General features: G+C 38.9%; 1 protein-coding gene across 7 annotated transcripts in view; it reads right to left on the reverse strand.

Moving 5' to 3' along the window:
- Window positions 1–4,681: 4,681 nt before the first annotated feature.
- The window catches only part of LOC125153213 (metalloproteinase inhibitor 1-like), a 37,560-nt gene continuing 22,524 nt past the window's right edge, over window positions 4,682–19,717 (reverse strand). For 6 of the 7 annotated variants that reach the window (XM_047836126.1, XM_047836125.1, XM_047836124.1 and 3 more), the window contains 6 exons: window positions 6,453–6,556; window positions 6,146–6,269; window positions 5,889–5,962; window positions 5,627–5,741; window positions 5,246–5,367; window positions 4,682–4,971 (listed from right to left, as the gene is read on the reverse strand). In XM_047836126.1, the coding sequence (XP_047692082.1) occupies window positions 4,759–4,971; window positions 5,246–5,367; window positions 5,627–5,741; window positions 5,889–5,962; window positions 6,146–6,260 (639 nt within the window). In that variant the 5' untranslated portion in view covers window positions 6,261–6,269; window positions 6,453–6,556 and the 3' untranslated portion in view covers window positions 4,682–4,758. The remainder of the gene's footprint in view (window positions 4,972–5,245; window positions 5,368–5,626; window positions 5,742–5,888; window positions 5,963–6,145; window positions 6,270–6,452; window positions 6,557–19,717) is intronic. The other variant, XM_047836122.1, reaches the window with a different exon arrangement.

Below are 19,717 nucleotides of genomic sequence, written 5' to 3' on the forward strand. Positions count from 1 at the left end.
TCTCTTTTCCCTATCATCATTACCTGCACCAAGCCTTTTTCTTTACTCGTAAAATTTGACCCCCTGATGGACAAAGACAGACCCAGAGTTGTTAATAGATGGGCTGGCTTAGTGTGTTGAAACAAGGTGAAAATGGATGGCTACCATATGATATGCTAACTCAAGGGTGAATTTCAAACAAAGAGATGAGGGAAAAATTCTCCCAATTCAGAGAGGACAAGGAAGTGCTCCTGGTCATATTGTTTCTGTGGAAAGAGAAGTGACCTGAAGTTAAAAAATACCTGCATTAGTTTTCTAGGACTACCATAGTGAAGTAACACAGACTGGGTGGTTTAAACAACATAAATTTATTTTCTCACAACTATGGAGGCAAGCTGTGAGTAGTGTTGGTTTCTTTTGGGGCTTGTCTCCCTGGCTTGTACATGGCTGTCTTTTCCTGTGTCTTCACATGGCCCTTCCTCTGTGTGTCTGTGTCCTAATCTCTTTTTATAAGGATGCCAGTCATATTGGATTAGTGACCCAATGACCCCTAGTGACCTCCTTTTATTTAATTATGCCTTTAATGACCCTCTCTCTAACTACAGTAATGTTCTGAGGTACTGGGGGTTAGGACATCAACATATAAATTTTGGGAGCACAATTCAGCCTATAATAATAAATGGACACATGGGCAGTGGCAAATGAATGTTCCGGTCCATTTCCATCAGCAGCTAATTGCAGATGGTGTCACATGGAGGGGAGGCTCCACCTAGCCAACCCATGGAATCACAAGAAGTAATAAAATGATGGCTACTGATGTAATCAAATTTATAATGGAAATGGACACACAATGCAACTTGCACATTTCAATCACACAGTCTAAAGAATTTTTGTGAATAAATACACTAGGTAACAGTATCTTAATCAAGAGACAGAAAAACAGCATAAATACTCCAAGTCTCTCATACATGTTTGGAGCTAATCATTCCCTTAGGCCAGACAAACATTGACCTATTTCTATAAATGTAATTTTGGATGTTCTAGAATTTAACATAAATAGACTAGTTCAGTGCAATCTCTTTTATAAATGGTTTCTTCCTCTCAGGACAATGCTTATAAAATGCATCCACGTTGTCATCTATACTGGTAGTTCGTTCCTTTTCTTGGTGGTTACTATTACATTGTATGAATAAACCAAAATTTGTTTATTCATTCAATTACTGATGACAAATGTTTATTTCCCAGGATTTTTGCCATTATGAATAAAGCTATTATATACATTCATTACAAGTCTCCTTATTTTTAAAGAAGTTCTCTGTTTTCATTATTTGTATAAATAATACGTTTGTAATCTGTTGATCCTATGATAATTGTATCATTAACTTCATAAGAAAATGTTGAATGTTTTCCAAGTTGGTTGCAATATTTTATAATCCCAAGAACAAACTGGAAGAATTCCAGTTACTTCAAATCCCTGTCAACACTTGGTATTGTCATTCTTTTAAATTTTAGCCATTGTAGTGAATATGAAGTTGTATCTTATAGAGGCTTTATTTGTGTTTTTCCAATAATATTTTTAGGGACTATTGGCCATTCCTGTATCATGTTGTTTTTAATATTTTTTTAATGTTTATTAGTTTTTGAGAAAGAAAGAGAGAGAGAGCATACTTACGGGCAGGAGAGTGTCAAAAAGAGGAAGACAGAGAATCCAAAGCAGGCTCTGTGCAATGAGCACAGAGCCTGATGCAGGGCTCAAACCCACCAACTGTGAGATCATGACCTGAACCAAAATCAAGAGTTGGCCGTTTAACTCACTGAGCATCCCATGTATCATGTTTTATGAAGTGTCTATTCAGACATTTTGCTCATTTTTATTGTTATTTTTCCTTTTGAGTAGCAAGAGGTTTTTTTTCTTTTAATATATTCTGGATATAGCATGTTTGTCAGATATATGTGTTTTGCATTTAACTCCCCTCTCTGGGGCTCATTCTCTTATTTTTGGAATTGCAGCTTTTGAAGAATGAAAGTTTTAGATTTTAATGAGGCACAATTTATCAGTTTGTCTTTTATACTTTCTGGTTTTTGTGCCCCATGTAAGAAACTATTCCCTATGCAACTGATAAATTTCATTTCATTTAGTCTCTCAGCAGATAAAGCTTCCTAGGAAATATATGTCACCTACATATACACAAATATTTATAAACATTTTTGTGACTGTGTGTGTGTGTGTGTGTGCGCGCGCACATGTGTGTGTGGCCTGATAGGCACAGAAAACCTTCCTGTTCCCGTTTGGTTCCCTAAGTCTGTGCCATTTTTTCCACAGTCTTCTTTTTCTAGAATTCTCTTCTGATTCCAAGGTCACTGGTTGAACTCCAGGGAGAGCGAGATCGCAGACAATTGGTGCGTGGATTTGGCAGCCTCTTCTGTGCCTATTAACCATAACCATGTCTACTTACATTCTTGACCTTCTGCCAGGAGATATATGTTTCTCTGAGAGTTTTAAATGGGAAGACCTGCTCACTGGAAGGTTGAAATTGGGGGTCGGGATCAATTAGGTTGGGATTGTAGATGTAGAAATATCAGGCGGTGTCTTTATTCCTGGCAATGCATGTAAGTTCACCCAGATTTCTGAGTCTGCACCATGTCCCCTAGAGCCTCCTTTCCCAGAATGGACCCAGGTGTGTTTGGGACCCTTTGGGGCCTTAGGGTAGAAACTGTGTGCATGTGAGTTTGAATGAGTGGATTTATGTTAAAAACTACATAAACCTGGTACTATATTGGTAAATTTATTTTACAGGGGTATATGTTGAAACTACTTTACATATATACTAGGTTCGAACAAATAATAAAATAAAAGTCAAGTTTCCTATTGTCAGAAAAAAAAAGGTACAAATAATCAATAGGTGAGAGCTATAATGAGCCCTATATTATTCTGTAGTTGGCATTAGTATGAAACTCAGGTTTATTTTAATATATTGAGAGAAAGGGTCATAGTTATAACCATGTGGATATACTTAAATTCATATGCATACATATGTTTCCTAGTTCTGTCTACTGAGAAGGCCTGGAAGCAGTGACACCCCAGTAGCCATGACGAACCCGTGTCCAGATACGATTTTCTAAATTCCATTGTTCAACTAAAAACCAATGGGACATGGCGAAGAGTATAAAAAGGAAAAACGGTGCCTTTCCAGTGGAGAAACTTGGCGGACCCCACCCTAACCAAGTGATCATTGTTAACACTATCAGTGATGTAGTATCAAGGCTAGGTATTTGTGATACAGTGCAATGAGAGTATTTCCTCTTTGTGCTATTCTTGAAAATCGACAGCCCCAGTCTGATCATGAAAATACATCAGACACATCCAAATTGAGGGAGTCTCCAGAACACCAGTACACTGTAAAACTGCCAGGTCACTGAAAATGAAGTTCCATTAAGAAGTTGTCACAGACCAGGAGTGCCTGGGTGGCTCAGTCATTTAAGCGTCCGACTCTTATTTTGGCTCGGGACGTGATCTCATGGTTCATGAGTTTGAGCCCCCATCTGTCAGCGCAGAGCCTGCCTGGGATTCTGTCTCTCTCTCTCTCTCAAAAACAAATAAATAAACTTCAAGAAATAAAAAAAAAAAAAGTTGTCACAGACCAGACTAATTTCTTCAGTATCCTGGATTAGATTCTGGCACAAAAAAGAGGGAAAAGTGGTAGAAATCTGAATAAAGTGTCATTTAGTTAATAGTATTGTACTCATGTTAATGTCTTAGCTTTAACAAATATACCAGTGTTGCATAAGATGTTACCATTAGAGCACCTAGGTAAAGAATATGTATGAATTCTTTGTACTATCTTGGTACCTTCCTCTGTAAATCCAAAATGATCCCAAAATTTAAAATAATTAACAAAATAAAATTAGATTAATAAAATACATAATTAAATTAAATACTTAATAATACAGAGAAGACACTCTTTTTGGAAGGACTCTGGGAAATTTTTAAGTTCATAAATTATGTTCAAAGGGAAACTTCAACCAATTCCCCAAAACATTCTTCAGACCTAATTTTTATCATAAAGCTGTAAATCCTTTCCAATTCCAATCTATGTCTGTATCTTATATTTTTATAGTGTTTATGGTACTTTGGTTTATTTGGGGAAAGATATTTTATTTTAGAGTAGTGGAATTTATCAACATTTTCCTTCATATATTTTGGAACTTTTGTGATTTGAAGTCCTAAAAATATTGCCCTTTGTGTTCTTATAAAAGTTTAAAAGTCTTTTATTTTCAGAATTTTAATATGACAAGGAACAATGTTTATATTTGCAAGTGAGTCTTAATTCTGTGGGAACAAGGAATATCCTTTCTCCTGTGATTTATGGTTCTGCAAATCATCTGGGGAAAGGTTAAGGGTGTGTCAGATGGAGTGTGACCTTGGTCAGATTGGATCTGGATCTGTCCCTTTGTTTGGACCCAGGGCTCTTGCTTTGAGAGGATGAGGAAATATCAGGAATTGTGGAATAAGAAGGATTAGAGTCTGGCATGAGGTTGCTGGATGAAGAAGAAATAAAAGATAATTGATGAACAGAGAAGATAAAGGGAATTTGTCATCAGGGTGGTTTATCAACTTGGGATTTGTTTTTGTAAGTTTTATTGATGCATACACTACTTACAGAAAGTAAACAAAACTTAAGTGTACAATTCAGTGGAGGTGTACAAAACTAACTCAGTTCTGTTAACAGCAGCCAGACCAGGAGACAGAATATTAAACTCTATTATATGATTCCGGGCCTAGTGAACAGAGGTCGCTGGAGCCGAGGTTTGGTACGGATAGTTCATCTGGATGCGGGTCCATTCACAGTACCCATTCATGGAGGGCACACACATGGAGAACAAGGAATGGTTTCCTTCCCATACCTTGTAGTTACAGTCTTTTTGTTTCCACACACACTCTCCAAAGTCAGGTTGAGGGCAGGAACGCCAGCAGTGGAGGCAGGGCTGAACCTAGGTGTGGAGGGAGATACAGAACTGCCCACTTCCTGTTCATACACTCCATCCTGGACTGACAAGAGCAACAAGGGTCTGTCAACAAGGAGAGGCTAAAGGGAGCAGTGAGGAGGGAAAGGACAGAAAGGAAACAGTGGGAAGAGGTCAGGGAATGGAAGGAAGGTGAAAGAGCAAGGGTCATCCAGAGGGACACAGCAGGGAGGAAGATCTGGGAACAAGGACATGGGACAAGAGCAGTGCCTGGGCTGCAGAGAAAAATCACCATACTCACTTGACATTTGCATCCTGTTCTGTATGCTGCCTCAAAACCTAGCCTCTGCTCTCTGGTGAGCCGGTACCAGAAATAGACCAGATGGCATCTTGTGAAGCGCAATGTGCCCCCCCTCAGATAGCCTGCAGTGATGGGGGAGCATGGCCTGAGTTAGTATACCATGTATGCATATCCCCTGGGAAGTCAGACCAGAGGGTCTAGAACCCCTGAGGCTGGTACAGAGTCAGCCATGAATGAGGGTCCAGCATTGCCCCAGGAAGAGTCTGTCAGATCATGACAATGGGGCCCTTGGTCCTTGGTGGGGTTAGTTGCAGAAGTCAGGTGGTCCTTTTAGGAGGAGGTAGCAAGGTTGAGGGGCTCTATGTGGACAGGGATGCTCACCTGCGATAAGTAATAGTGATTGTTGAGTGGTCCTCAGCCTATAACTACAGTCTTTCCAACTGATGGGTGAGTAGATCTCGTGGATTGTTGGGATGCCTCTGGGAGCCTTGAGTACCTGCAATGGGAGGGAAAGAGTGACTAGGACCTTAGGTTTACATAGAAGTTGCTAGGCTCCAGAAACCATCCAAATCTCTCAGCAAGAGCAGATAATCTTGCTTATTTTGAGGAAAGGAGGTAAGAAGAAAGGAGGTACTGAGTTTACCTTAATGACATTGACTCTGAAACCTTGTTTTGTCACGGTGTTGTTTCCTGGTCCTTGTATATCAGCTAATATGACTGGGAGGAGGAAGAAATGGGTCAGGGGCCCATAGCTTCATTGCTCTAGGATTCCCACATTCAAAGTCTCATGAAGGCATTGATCAGATCACCCACCTCTGAGCTCCCCCACCTCTGCATTTCTACACCCTATGGTGAGAGCTCCTTGGGGGAGACTTCTCTAAGGTGTCCCCTTAGACTCACCGACATCTGATGTGCAGTAATATGTCTGAGGGTGCTGAATTTTACAATCACAAGCATTGCAAGGTGTTGACAGGGCCAGGAGCAAAGGAAAGATTACCAAGAATGAAGAATCCATGATTGGGCCCTAGGGAACACAGGGCATAAATTACAGCATGAACTTCTAGCCCAGCTCCTCCATCCACCTCTAGACAGAAACTGGGATAACTTCGGATGACTGTTTATCTCCCTTAATGTTTAAGGGCCTGAGAAAGATTGGATCTAGCTCTTGGATGCATGAAGTCTATGTTCTACGTCTAAAATGCCTTACCTCTGTCAGTCTGAGCCAAGGTGTCCCGCGGCTTCTGCAGAACACCTAGCACCAGGAAGGATGAATAGCCCTCTGCATTTCCTTTTTGCCCTAGAGCATATCCACTGGGGAGGTACAATTTGATAAGTGGGTGTATTAGCTGGAATCATTTTTCTCTCATCTGCATTTCCTTTCATCCTTCAGGCATATCAACCAGGCAGGTACTGTGTGATTATTGCACGCACTGTCACTTGGAATCTCTCTGTATGGTTATTCAAAGAGCCACCAAATTGATCCATTCCTGGTCAGTATTTTCGGCTGAGCTGTGTCCCTCTAAAATTCCCATGTTGAAGTCATAACCCCCAGTCCCTCAGAATGTGACTGTATTTGCAGATAGGGTCTTTAAAGAGGGAGTTAAGGTAAAATGAGGTCATTAGGGTGGGCCCTAATCTGATATGACTTTTATCATATCAGATCATACTTTTATGAGAGGACGTTAGGACACAGACACACATAGAAGGAATGCCATGTGAACATAAAAAAAGAAGGTGGCAATCTATAAATTAAGACAACCTTGCTGAAACCTTGATCTTGGACTTCTAGGCTCCAGAACTGTGAGGAAATAAGTTCCTGTTGTCTAAGCCACTTAGTCTATGGTGCTTTCTTATGGCAGCCCTAGAAAACCAACAGACACCTTTGTTTTATTTTTAAATATATTTAGGACCATGGGGTGCTTGGGTGGCTCGGTTGGTTAAGCATTCGACTTTGGCTCAGGTCATGATCTCATGGTTTGGGGGTTCAAGCCCTGCGTTGGGCTCTGTGCTGACAGCTGAGAGCCTGGAGCCTGCTTCGGATTCTGTGTCTCCCTCTCTCTCTGCCCCTCCCCTGCTCACACTCTGTCTCTCTCTCTCTCTCTCAAAAATGAATAAACGTGTAAAAAAAAAAAAAAAGAAAAGTATTTAGGACCTTTATACAATTTAAATTTGCATTAGGATTTTAAGAAAACAAAGTCACCTGCAATACCAAATCTACCAAACAAAACTTATTTACTCATTCAATTTCGACTCCTTTCCCGCAGCTCTCTTCTCTGCTACTTGCCCTACACCCCCCACCATGATTCAATTTACTATGTTGTGGTTTATCCTCCTGTTGCTCCTTTAATGGAAATACCTATAGGCACAGACACAAGGGGTGCCTGGTGGGCTCAGTCAGTAGAGCACGTGAGGCTTGGTCTCTGGATTGTGAGTTCAAGCCCCACACTGGGTGTGGAGCCTACTTAAAATAAAAATTTAAAAGAAAAAGCACAGACATAAGCACATCCATTGTGGTGCACTAAATATAGCTTTGGTCATCTTGCCATTTTTATTTTAGGGCATACCTCATGATGCTCCTCATTCTTTATACAGTTGTATAGTACTCTGTGTTGATAGGCCCTGGATTATCCAACCATTTCCTAATAATTGGTTCTTTCAACAGTTTTCTGTGGGAATACATCTTGTTGGAGCACCTGGGTGGCTCAGTGGGTTGAGTGTTTGACTCATGATTTCAGCTTGGGTCATGAACCCAGGGTCGTGGGATCGAGCCCCGTGTTGGGCTCCACGCTGAGTGTGGAGCCTGCTTGGGATTCTCCCCCTCTGCCTCTCTCCCTGAGTTGCACTCTCTCTCTAAAATAAAGATCGGAAAAAAAATTAAAAAAAAATACATGCATCTTTTCTTGTATTTAACAAGGTGTCTTTATTTTTTAAGCATATTTTTATATTTTTTTATTTTAACCACTCAGTGCTCACCATGACAAGGGCTCTACTTATTCCCCATCTCCTATTTCACCTGGAATCCCTCCACCCCCACTCTGGTAACCATCAGTTTGTTCCCTACCATTCGGAGTCTGGTTCTTGGTTGTTTCTGTCTCTTTTTTTCCCTTTGCTCATTTGTTTAGTTTCTTAAATTCCACATATGAGTGAAATCATATGGTATTTGACTTTCTCTGACTTATTTCACTTAGTATTATAGTCTCTACCTCCATCCATGTTGTTGCAAATGACAAGATTTCATTCTTTTTTATGGCTGAATAATATACATGCTACATCTTCTTTATCCATTAATCTATCAGTGAACACTTGGGCTGCTTCCATATCTTGGCTGTTATGAATAATGCTGCTATAAACTTAGGGGTGCAGGTATCCCTTTGAATCAGTGCTTTTGTATTCTTTGGGTACCCAGTAGTGTGACGGCTCATTTGTAGGGTAGTTCTATTTTTAAATTTTTGATGAACTTTCATATTATCTTCCATGGTGGTTGCACCAGTTTGCACTCCCACCGACAGTGCAAGAAGCTTCCCCCTTCTCCACATCCTCAACAACACCTGTTTCCTGTGTTGTTGATTTTAGCATCCTAAGAGGTGTGAGGTGATACCTCATTGGAGTTTTGATTTATGTTTCCCTGATGATAAGTGATGATGAGCACTTTTTCATGTGTCTGTTGGCCATATGTAGGTCTTCTTTGGAGAAAAGTTTGTTCATGTCTTCTGCCTATATTTAATTGGGTTATTTGATTTTTGGGTGTTGAGTTTTAGAAGTTCTTTATATATTTTGGATACTAACCCTTTATCAGATATGCCATTTACAAATATCTTATTCCATTCCATAGGTTGCCTTTTAGCTTTGCTGATTTGATGTAGTCCCAATAGTTTATTTTTTCTTTTGTTTCCCTTGCTTCAAAAGGCATTATCTAGAAAGAAGGTCCTGTGGCCAATGCCAGAGAAATTAACTGCTGTGCTCTCTCTAAGATTTTTATGGTATCTGGTCTCACATTTAGGTTTTTCATCCATTTTGAATTGATTTTTGTGTATGGTGTAATAAAGTAGTCTAGTTTCATTCTTTTGCGTTTTGCTGTCCAGTTTTCCCAACACTATTTGTTGAAGAGACTATCTTTTCCCCATTTGATATTCTTTCTTGCTTTGTCGAAGATTAATTGACCATATAATTGTGGGTTTATTTCTGGATTTTTCTATTCTGTTGACTTATGTTCTATTTTTGTGCCAGTATCATCTGTTTTGATTACTACAGCTCTGTAGTATAACCTGAAGTCTGGAATTGTGATGCCTCCAGCTTTGCTCTTCCTTTTCAAGCCAGCTTTGTCTATTCGGGGTCTTTTGCCGTTCCATACAAATTTTAGGATTGTTTGTTCCAGTTTTGTGAAAAATGCTGTTGGTTACTTGATAGGGATTGCATTAAATGTGTAGATTGCTTTGGGTAGTATAGACATAGATATATGTCTTTACAAGTGACTTCTAGAAATACGGTTGGAGTAAGAGCCATTGGCATTGTTTTTCTGTGACTTGTCCATATCTTGTCCTATTTTTTCTACAGGGTTATTGACTGTTTCTCTATTTTTAGAAACTATATATTAAAAACATTAACTCTCCATGGTATAATTGTAATTATTTTTCTCATATAACATTTTACTAATCTTGAGTTAAAAAATATATAATCAGTTTAACAATATTTTGATTAACTGCACCTGGAACTTGAATCATAGTTAGCAAATGCTTCCACTACTAACAAGTATTAGAGGATTTTACCATGATTCTTTCCATAATTTCACTTTTTATATTTAGATCTCTAACCAATTTGGGATTTCTTTTAGTATCAGTATGATTCATGAGCACAATTTTATTTTTGCCATATGGATATCCAATTAACCCAATACCTCTATTACAAAGCTCTCTTTTTCCATACTTAACTGAGATATCACCTTTAGCATATACTAAATTTGCAGATGTATTTGAGACTATATAATGATTTTCTATTTAATTTGTCTATTTGTGCATTCCTTCATCAGTATCACATTAGATTTTAAAACATAATTGAATATGTCCTAGATATTTTAATATTTATCTAGAGGGGAATTTCTCTTTTTCATTTTTGGCTTTTTCCAACTGCTGGTTGCCCCCAGTTTTGGTCTCATGGCGCCTTTCCATCTTCCAAGCCAGCGATGGCTGGTCGAGTGTTTCTCACATCACAGTGTACGACATTGACTCTTCTGCCGTCTTTTCTCACATTTAAAGGATCTTTGTGATTGCACTGGCTCCACTCTGATAAGCCATGATAATCTATTTTTTAAAACCTTTTAAATGTTTATTTATTCTTTAAGAGAAAGAGATAATGAGAAAGAGAGAAAGAGAGAGAGAAAATGAGCAGGGGAGGGGCAGAGAGGGAGACAAAGAATCTGAAGCAGGCTCCAGGCTCCGAGCTGTCAGCACAGACGCCGACGCGGGGCTCGAACCCACAAACAGTGAGATCACGGCCTGAGCCGAAGTCAGCCGCTTTAACCAAGTGAGCCACCCAGGTGCCCCCATGATAATCTATTTTTAAGTGACCTGATTACAAACTTGATTCCATTTGTAACATTAATATACATAATGTTATTTAATATGACATTTATAGGTTCCAAGGATCAGTATCTGGTTATCTTTGGAGGGGCATTATTTTGACTACCATAGAGGTCTCTCAGTCTCTCTGTGTCTCTCTCTCTCTTACACACACTCACACATTTTTCCTATCCAGGGATATGGAGCTCCACCAGACACATTATGAGAGCTCCACCAGACACACCATCCCTTTTACATTTTGTGAGGCTCTTCATTGGAATTATCTCGAGGCAAACAGAGCTACATTGATGCATTTCAATAAATTTTAAATAAATGGTTTTATTTTATTGCATAAGATATTCGCTGTTTTCTTTTAGTCTGGCTTTTTTTCCTTACAGTGTCTTCTAAATAATACACATATTTTCCTTTAATTAAGAAAAAGTTCTTTTCTAAACCTTTCATGTTTTTGTCGTTGTTGTTATAATATAGGAATTCTTTGCCTATGTCAAGATTGTAAAAATGTTTTGTTTTCTTCTAGAAGTTGTAGGCATAAACTTTTGCCCTTACGTTTAAGATCCATTTCAAGTCAATGTTTGTGTGTGGTCTGGGGACAGAATAAAAGTTAATTATTTTCCATATAACATCAATTGTTCTGGCATAATTTCTTGAAAAGACCAATTTTCTCCATTATATTACCCTAACCTCTTTGTTGAAAATCAACTCACCCTACATGTGTGAGTTTGTTTCTGGATATTTTCCTCTACTACCTATATAAGTATTCTCATGCTAATACCACATTTTGTTACTGTAGCTTTATGATATACTTGAAATTTTGTAGTGTTATTCTTTTAGATGTATTCTTTTTTTTTTTTTTAACCCATCTTGGCTATTTCCATTGCATACGGAGCCTGCAGCATATACAATTTAGATACTGCTTGTCAAAAATGCCTGCTAGGCTTTTGACTGGAATTGATTTGAATCTAGAGATTATTTTAAGGAAAACTGATACCAATATTGAGCCTTTCAAACCATGAGCATTTTATCTCTATTTATTATACCATTTAAAATTTCTCTCTGCAGTTTTGTATTTAGTGTTATGAATCTGGCACATATTTTGTTAAATTTGTTCTTAACTATTTCTTATTTTTATGCTGTTGAGTAGGTATTGATTTTTATTAAAAAAATTTTTAATGTTTATTTTTGAAGGAGAGACAGAGTGTGAGTGGGGGAGGGGCAGAGAGAGAGAGACACACACACACACAGAATCTGAAGTAGGCTCCAGGCTCCAAGCTGTCAGCACAGAGCCCGACGCGGGGCTCCATCTCGTCAACTGCGAGATCATGACTGGAGCTGAAGTCAGACGCTCAAGCTCAACTGACTGAGCCACCCAGGCGCCCCAATTTTTAATTTCAATTTGTAATTGTTCCTGTCGTATACAAATGAGTACGAGTGAATTTTCTACATTGTTCTTGTCCCTGTGACTTAGTCAAGTTCACGTATTGGTTATAGTAGCTTTTCTTTAGATTTCTTAAGAAATTTTACATACAAGATTTTGCCATCCATGAATAACAACTGTTTTTCTTATTATTTTCCAATCACTATGACTTTTATTCCTTTGAATTGCCTTATATACTGACTAGAACTTTTGTTACAATAAAGAATAGTAGGGTTGAATAATGGCGGGCATAAGAGCAGAAATCTTTACCGTGCTGCCTATCTTAAGGAGAAATCATTCAGTCTTTCACTATTAAGTATGATGTTGGTTGTAAAGTGTTATTATACGTTCTTTAATATGTTAACAAATATTCTCTCCTATTGCTATGTTTCTGAGAGATATTATCAAAAATAACTGTTGGGGGGTGCCTGGGTGGCTCAGTTGGTTAAGCATCTGACTCTTGGTTTTCGGCTCAGGTCATGATCTCATGGTTCATGAGTTCGAGCCCTGCATCAGGCACTGTGCTGGTGGCTTGGGGCCTGCTTGGGATTCTCTGTCTCCCTCCCTATCTGCCTGTTCTCTGCTTCCACTCTGTCTCTCTCTCAAAAAATTGAATTTTTCTAGATTTTTTTTCTGCATCTACATACATAATTAAATTGATCCTCTTTAACCATTTATTTGGTTAATGTAGTAAACTGCATTATTTGGTTTTTGGAAAGATAAATCAACTTTCAGTCACATTGCTGGATTTAATTTGCTAATATTTTCTTGTGGAATTTATGTGTATGTTCCTGAAGAATATCGATATTAGACGGTGTGTGTGTGTGTGTGTGTGTGTATGTATTTTCTTGTGTTCAGTGTCATAATAATTTTTCACTGATAAAATAACCTAAGAAAAGACATTTCTCTTCTTTTTTCTTAGAGTTTGTGAATGAATGTATTATTTCTGCCTTAAAAGTTTGTTAGATTAAGTGGTGAAGCAAAGTTTATTTGGATGGTAAGAAAATTTCAGTGAACAAAGTCAATTTCCTTGACTGATGCAGCGGTAATTAAATTTCCAATTATTCTTGTGTGTATTTTGGAAATCTTTATCTTTCATGGAATTTGTCCAATTCACCTACACTTTCAAATTTATTAGCATAAAGTTCTTTATAATATTCCCTAATTTTATTTTTATGTGTGATATATCCGTCGTGATGTTCTTTTATCATTCCAGATAATGGTAATCTGCGCATTTCCCCATTTTTCCTTGATTAATACACCCCTTGAGTCGTCAATTTGATTGCCCTTTTCAAAAGACAACCTTTTTTGGTTTAATCGCTATTCTCTATTTTCCTATTGATTCCCATTCGTTTTCTGAAAGAAGGTAAGAAGAGACCCTATTTCTGATTTTCCATATCCTAGAAGCAGTACTCCTTCTTGCCTGGTCAGTGTATATATAAGACCTGGCAGATGGGGATGGGGAGAAGGGCTTTCATAGTAACAGAGAGAACAGTAGCATTAACAGGCATTTACTGAGCACTCACTATGTTACCTGCCAATGATTAATATTAATAAGGGAAGGCTATCGTTCTGCTTCTTCAACTTTGTAGCATCATTCATTTCTCATTATGGCAATGTGAGATTGTCCAGTATTGCAAGTATTACTGTTGACTCACCTAATAAGCCTTGGTCTTTGATTACCTCACAAGCAGAGCAAGTATTGCCCAACCAGAGAATATCATTGCTTGTTTCCATTTACCATGTATCTGGGATCAAAAACGAACAGGGACGTTGGCTAGGCAATACACACCAACTTGTCGCTGTGGAGTCTAATGTTTCACCCACTAGTTTGAGTATCAAAAAAACAGTCTTAGTCTCACCATGAAATTGCTATATGATAAGGAACTCTTTTGATTCAGTTCTTTTCTAAAAAATTAAGAATGATGTGCTAAATGTTTTTTGGCTCTTACAGGGGAGAAGTCTGTTTTATAGCTATTATAGAGCGAAATTATAGTCCATAAAACTGGTTTTGAACAGCTAAGTTCAACTTTGAGTTGGGACACTCAGAGTTTAACCATTTTTCAATATTTCACTTAAAGAAGAACAACTGGTCTTGAGTCAAGGCAAAAATACTAATTAATACATTAAAAGGTGGAGAGTTTTATGATGTTTAAAATGAGTGACAAAGAAAGTTCGGTAGAATGATTAAAAGAAAACTATGAGGGAGAGATGAAGAAGGATGTTTTGAATTATTTTTTTTTGTTTTTAGTTTTACATTTGCTTCATTGACTATAAGAATAGTGTCCATACATCATTCTTTGATTCAGGATTACTTATGGAGCCCCTAATACAAGTCAATCCCTAAGGAAACAGGAGACAAGAACAGTCTAATTTTCCAAGTTAATAAAAAGGTGTGTTGGTGGAGGTAGGTGGCTGGGAAACGTATCATAATAGGGTGACAAGTGCATTAGGACACATAAGAGACACCTTATATGGTCTTGGGTGTAGGATAGAGCATGGGAGGAATTTATTATAAGCTTGAAATAGGGAAACATGCAAAAATAGTAAGAGAACAGGAGTTTTAATAGTTAATCACTACAAATACGTGAAATCAGCTCTACAACGGAAGATAAAATTACCTTGCTGGTGACAAGGGACTAGTCTCCCCATTGCTGCTTTATGTATTGAGAAGATAAAAAGAGTAAATGAAAAAAATTTAAGGTCTTGTTTTTTTAATAAAACCTTTTTCTTAAATTATGAAAGACATGAAAAGGACATCAAAGACATAGAAAGTGAAGATTTTGTGGGTCAAGATACCAGGGACACAGTGACCATAACAACCAAGAACAAGTTTAAATAATTCTTAAGAATAATTAATGTCCGAGGGCACCTGGGTGGCTCATTCAGCTGAGCAACTGACTCTTGATTTCTGCTCAGGTCATGATCTCAAAGTCATGGGATTGAGCCCCACATGAGGCTCTGGGCTGAGTGTGGAATCTGCCTGAGATTCTCTCTCTCTCTCTCTCTCTCTCTCTTGCTCCCTCTGCCCCTCTCCCCTGCTCATACTGTCTCCATGCTCTCTCACTCACTCTCAAAAAAAAAAAAAATAATAATGTCCAAAACTTAAATGAAAAGATGACAATGTGTCCTTTTTAAAGTCAAAGGTCATCGTTAAAAGGTCTCATCCAAGGATTATTCAATTATTTAAGAGGACCCATCTGTGTTTGATTTTGTTCTTTACTACTTGATGGGAGCATTGATAACATCATTTAATATGTTCACTTTTAGATTTCTATCTCACCAGAAATCTACACTCCAAAAGGTTTCAGTTTATGGTCCTAAAGAGCATTAGCCAGTTTTATATCTATTAACAAATTCATTTCACCATTCATCTGAATGACTCTTTACATTTCTGTTCCTTGAATTCTGCTTTGAAACAGGTATATCATCTGATTGATTGCTTCATTTCTTAACAAACTTAATTAAACTGTTGGCATATCCTTATCATATGTTTATGTAAGTTGTGTTTTTAACTTTTTGAAATTATCCCTCAACAAAAGGCATTACTCTATAAGTAAAGTCCAACAGGAAATGCTGAGATTATTAGACGTGATTTAATAATAGACAACTCACAACCCCTCTGTTAGAGCAATCTGAAAGCCTACTTTGCTCTTGGCTTAAAGACTGGATCAAAAATCTAAAGTTCCCAGTGGGCTCCACCCCAAAGATGAGGACCTAGAAATTAAATGGCCCACCATTGGGGTGCCTGTGTGGATCAATCAGTTAAGCGTCCTACTTCAGCTCAGGTCATGATCTCGCAGTTTGTGAGTTTGAGCCCCGCATTGGGCTCTGTGCTGACAGCTCAGAGCCTGGAGCCTGCTTTGGATTCTGTGTCTCCCTCCCCTCTCTCTGTCCCTCCCCAACTCGTGCTCTCTCTCTCTCTCTCAAAAATAAATAAACATTAAAAAATTTTTTTTAAATAAATAAATGGCCCACCGTCACATCAAAATAAAATCTTATTGCTGAGTGAAAAGTTCATGATTCTGTCCTAGCACTCTTTGTATATGTATACACAAACAGATTTGAAATGATAATTACCATATCTCAGAGCAGAAAGGTATGAAATGATAAGGTGCTTTCATTTCCCACTTGGTACAACTGTATCATTTAAATATTTGAAAATGAGCATCTATTAGCTTTAATAAAACATAAATTAAAACAACAAAAATATCCCATACTGAAAAATGGCAATTTCGTATTATTTGTATTAATCATTCCTACTGTAACGCTTTGAAATCAACATGGGTAATTTGGAAAGGAGTATTCCACTTAAATTTTTTCTTCCATTGGTTGAATACTGAAAATCCTATAACAATACCACTGCGAGGAGTACCCTCCCCGCCCCCCAGCACTGGCAACAATCATAATTCACTGAACCAATACTGTGTATCATGTATAGGAGACATCTGATATATACTATCTCATTTAATCCTCAGCACTCCTTTGGAATGGCTATCACTATCCTATTTTAGAGATAAGTTACAAAGAAGCTTAGAAAGGCTGAAGCATTTAGTCAAGTCGAACTGGAATGTGCACCTCCAGACTTCATGAAGCCTCATCCACTATTCCACGCCACCTCTGCTCTATTCTAGTGCCCATATTAAAATGCAAGAGCAGGAGCAACCTTCAGAACTGCCTGCCCAGAATACAAGGCCACAACCTGGTCACCAAGACTCAGAAGGCGTCCACTGCATAATGGTGATGGGTGGGTGCCTCTGTTTGCACAGGTCCCTGGATCCCAGATCTGATTCCCTGTGGAAGGAATGAAGCCGGTGAGCATCATCATTCTTCAGAGAATTAGAAAACAAGAAGGAGCACAAAATCATTTCCAAGTCACCTGCTGCCAGTTAAATAAGATTTGAATGGATTTTCTAATGTTTCAAAGTACTTCCTTGCAGATGACTAAGACATTCATAAAACCAGCCATGAGAGTTCTATTCCCTGTAAGAGTAAACAGTTATGATAGAGGAGTAACTGCCTACACCCAGAGAGCCTTTTAAGAGGAGACTGATAAGAGTTTATATATCTCAGACAGAGAGAAAGGGCCCCTTTGATCATTCTCCTGCAAATCCCCAAAAGCTGACAGAAAGCTGCTTTAGGTTGTGCCATATTTTCTTTTTAAAATGCATATGGAACAACTAGCTTAGAAGTAACACTTTCCTTTTGAAGATATTTTTTTCTTAAATTGGAAACAATTATGGGAGTTAGACTCTTCCTCTTTTTTAAATAGAAATTTTCATTGTAACTTTTTCTCTGAAAAACTCCTTTGGAGGTAAAGGCAACAAAACCATGCAGTTAGCTTCTGGATTTGTTTATCAGAATGGCTCAAAATTCCCCCCCTTTTTTCCCCTCCGTCTTGTATGTAATCAGAAAACGAGGCACAAAACATCACCACCAGCTGCCTTATTTCCTATTCCTTGGATTTCAATAGAGACAGACCAAATGGTCTCCTGACTTAGCTGAAGGAGATAGAAAGATGCAGTTAGGGACCCTTTATTTATTTATTTTTTATTTTTGAGGGGGAGGGAGAGAGGGAGAGAGGAGGAAGGGAGAGATAGAACATGACTGGGGAGGGGCAGAGAGAAAAGGAAAGAGACAATCTCAAGCAGGTCTGCGCTGTCAGCACGGAGACCCATGTGGGGCTTGAACTCAAACTGTGAGCTCATGACCTGAGCTGGAATCACAAGTCGGACGTTTAACTGACTGAGCCACCCAGGTGACCCAGGGACACCCCCCCCTTTTTTTTTGTTTAACTTCCTGTGACCTTTTTCTCCAAGAAAAATGCCTTTCTGGTACCCTCTACTTCTCTGGTCACTGTGATGGGTCTCCAGTTTTCAGGTGAAATGGGGTCCCTTATTACTTGCTTCACTCCAGTGCTCTCATTACTTGAAACAGTGATAGAATTCTGCACAACACAGTGGCATTATCAAATTAGGCAGGGAGGCATGAGCACCTTCTTCCAGCTCCTCTCCCAGTCTAGAATGTCCTACTCCCTTTCTTCCACTACATCTTCCAAGTACAGCTTTAGCATTACCTCTTCCACAGACGCACCATCATTCCCACTGGCAGGCATCACAGAACTTTTTGGAATTCCTAATAAACGTAATGATCATCAGGCTCACAGAAGACATTGGGACCTAATTGTTCTGTAATTATTTTTGGATAATTTAGCTTTAATTTATTTCTTCATTAATTGAGCACATATTCCTTGGGGCCTTCTAGGGGTTAGATGGCACAGTCCATGCCCTCAAGGACCTGCCAGTTTCCTGGTGATGGTAGACAAGTCAACACCTTTGAGGCTCAGTTGGATAGTTATCCTCAAATTCAAATTGTTCTAAACTGAACTTCGTCCCCTTCCTCCAAACTCATTTCTTCTCCTAGTTACGGCAATAGCAGTCAGGCCCAAAGTGACTTAGGTCGTCCCCTTGAGGTCACACTTGCCTCTGCCTTCTCCCCCATGCTCAGGTCCAATTTTTAACAGCCAAGTAAGCACCCCCTGGAACCTCATGGGCACTTGTGGTCCTTCGCTGTCCCTTCTGCCTGAATATTTTCCTTTAGTCTGGTAAAGTTGGAAGGAAAGAGTCTATGAGGACTAATGCAAAATGTATGGACACTTTGCATGGGGTTGATAGGAGTTATAAATTATTATTGTTGGTGTCATTATTACTTCAAAGGGGAAAAAACCCAATTCAACCTGGCTTAAATAATAAATGAGCTTTGTTGGCTAACTGAAGAGAAAGGAGAGACTAGCTTCGGGTCAGACTTGGTCCAGGGCTCCAATGATCTGGTCAGGATTCCAGTTCCTTCTCCATTTCTTGCTCTTCTTTGTTGGGGCTCACAAGTTTCTAGCAGTCTCTTTCCTCTGATTCCAAGATGGCTTCAGCAGTTTCTTTGGGTATATATGTCCTGCTTATGTCCAGAAGGGATCAGAGAGAGTCCATTTCTCATAAGTTCCTCCAGAAATCTCATTGACTTGGGTTGGTTCCTATGTCCACCTCTGAACCAACCACTATGGCCAGGAGAATGATCATTGAGAGTGGCCTAAGCCAAAAAAGATCCACTCTGGCCTTGGAAGTGAAGTCAAGACTACTCACGTCATAGCAGGGAGTACTTTTCCAAAGAAAATTCAGGGTGCTGCAGCTGGCAGGAGATGGGAGTACTGAGGAAGTGATACACAAACGTCCTTTCTAGGGCCCAAAGAATGCTTTGATGGCAAAATGCAGGTTTGGATGCGATAATGGCAGCAATGGGAAGCCAGTGGGATCTTCATGTAGTTGGTTATTTTCAGATTCCTCTTTCTTGTTTTTTTTCTTAATGTTTATATTTGAGAAAGAGAGAGGGAGGGAGGGGGCGAGAGAGAGAGAGAGAGAGAGAGAGAGAGAGAGAGAGAGAGGGAGAGAAAGGGGCAGAGAGACGGAGACAGAGAATCCCAAGTAGGCT

Source organism: Prionailurus viverrinus, chromosome E2 (assembly GCF_022837055.1).
Source record: "Prionailurus viverrinus isolate Anna chromosome E2, UM_Priviv_1.0, whole genome shotgun sequence".
Lineage (NCBI taxonomy): Eukaryota > Metazoa > Chordata > Mammalia > Carnivora > Felidae > Prionailurus > Prionailurus viverrinus.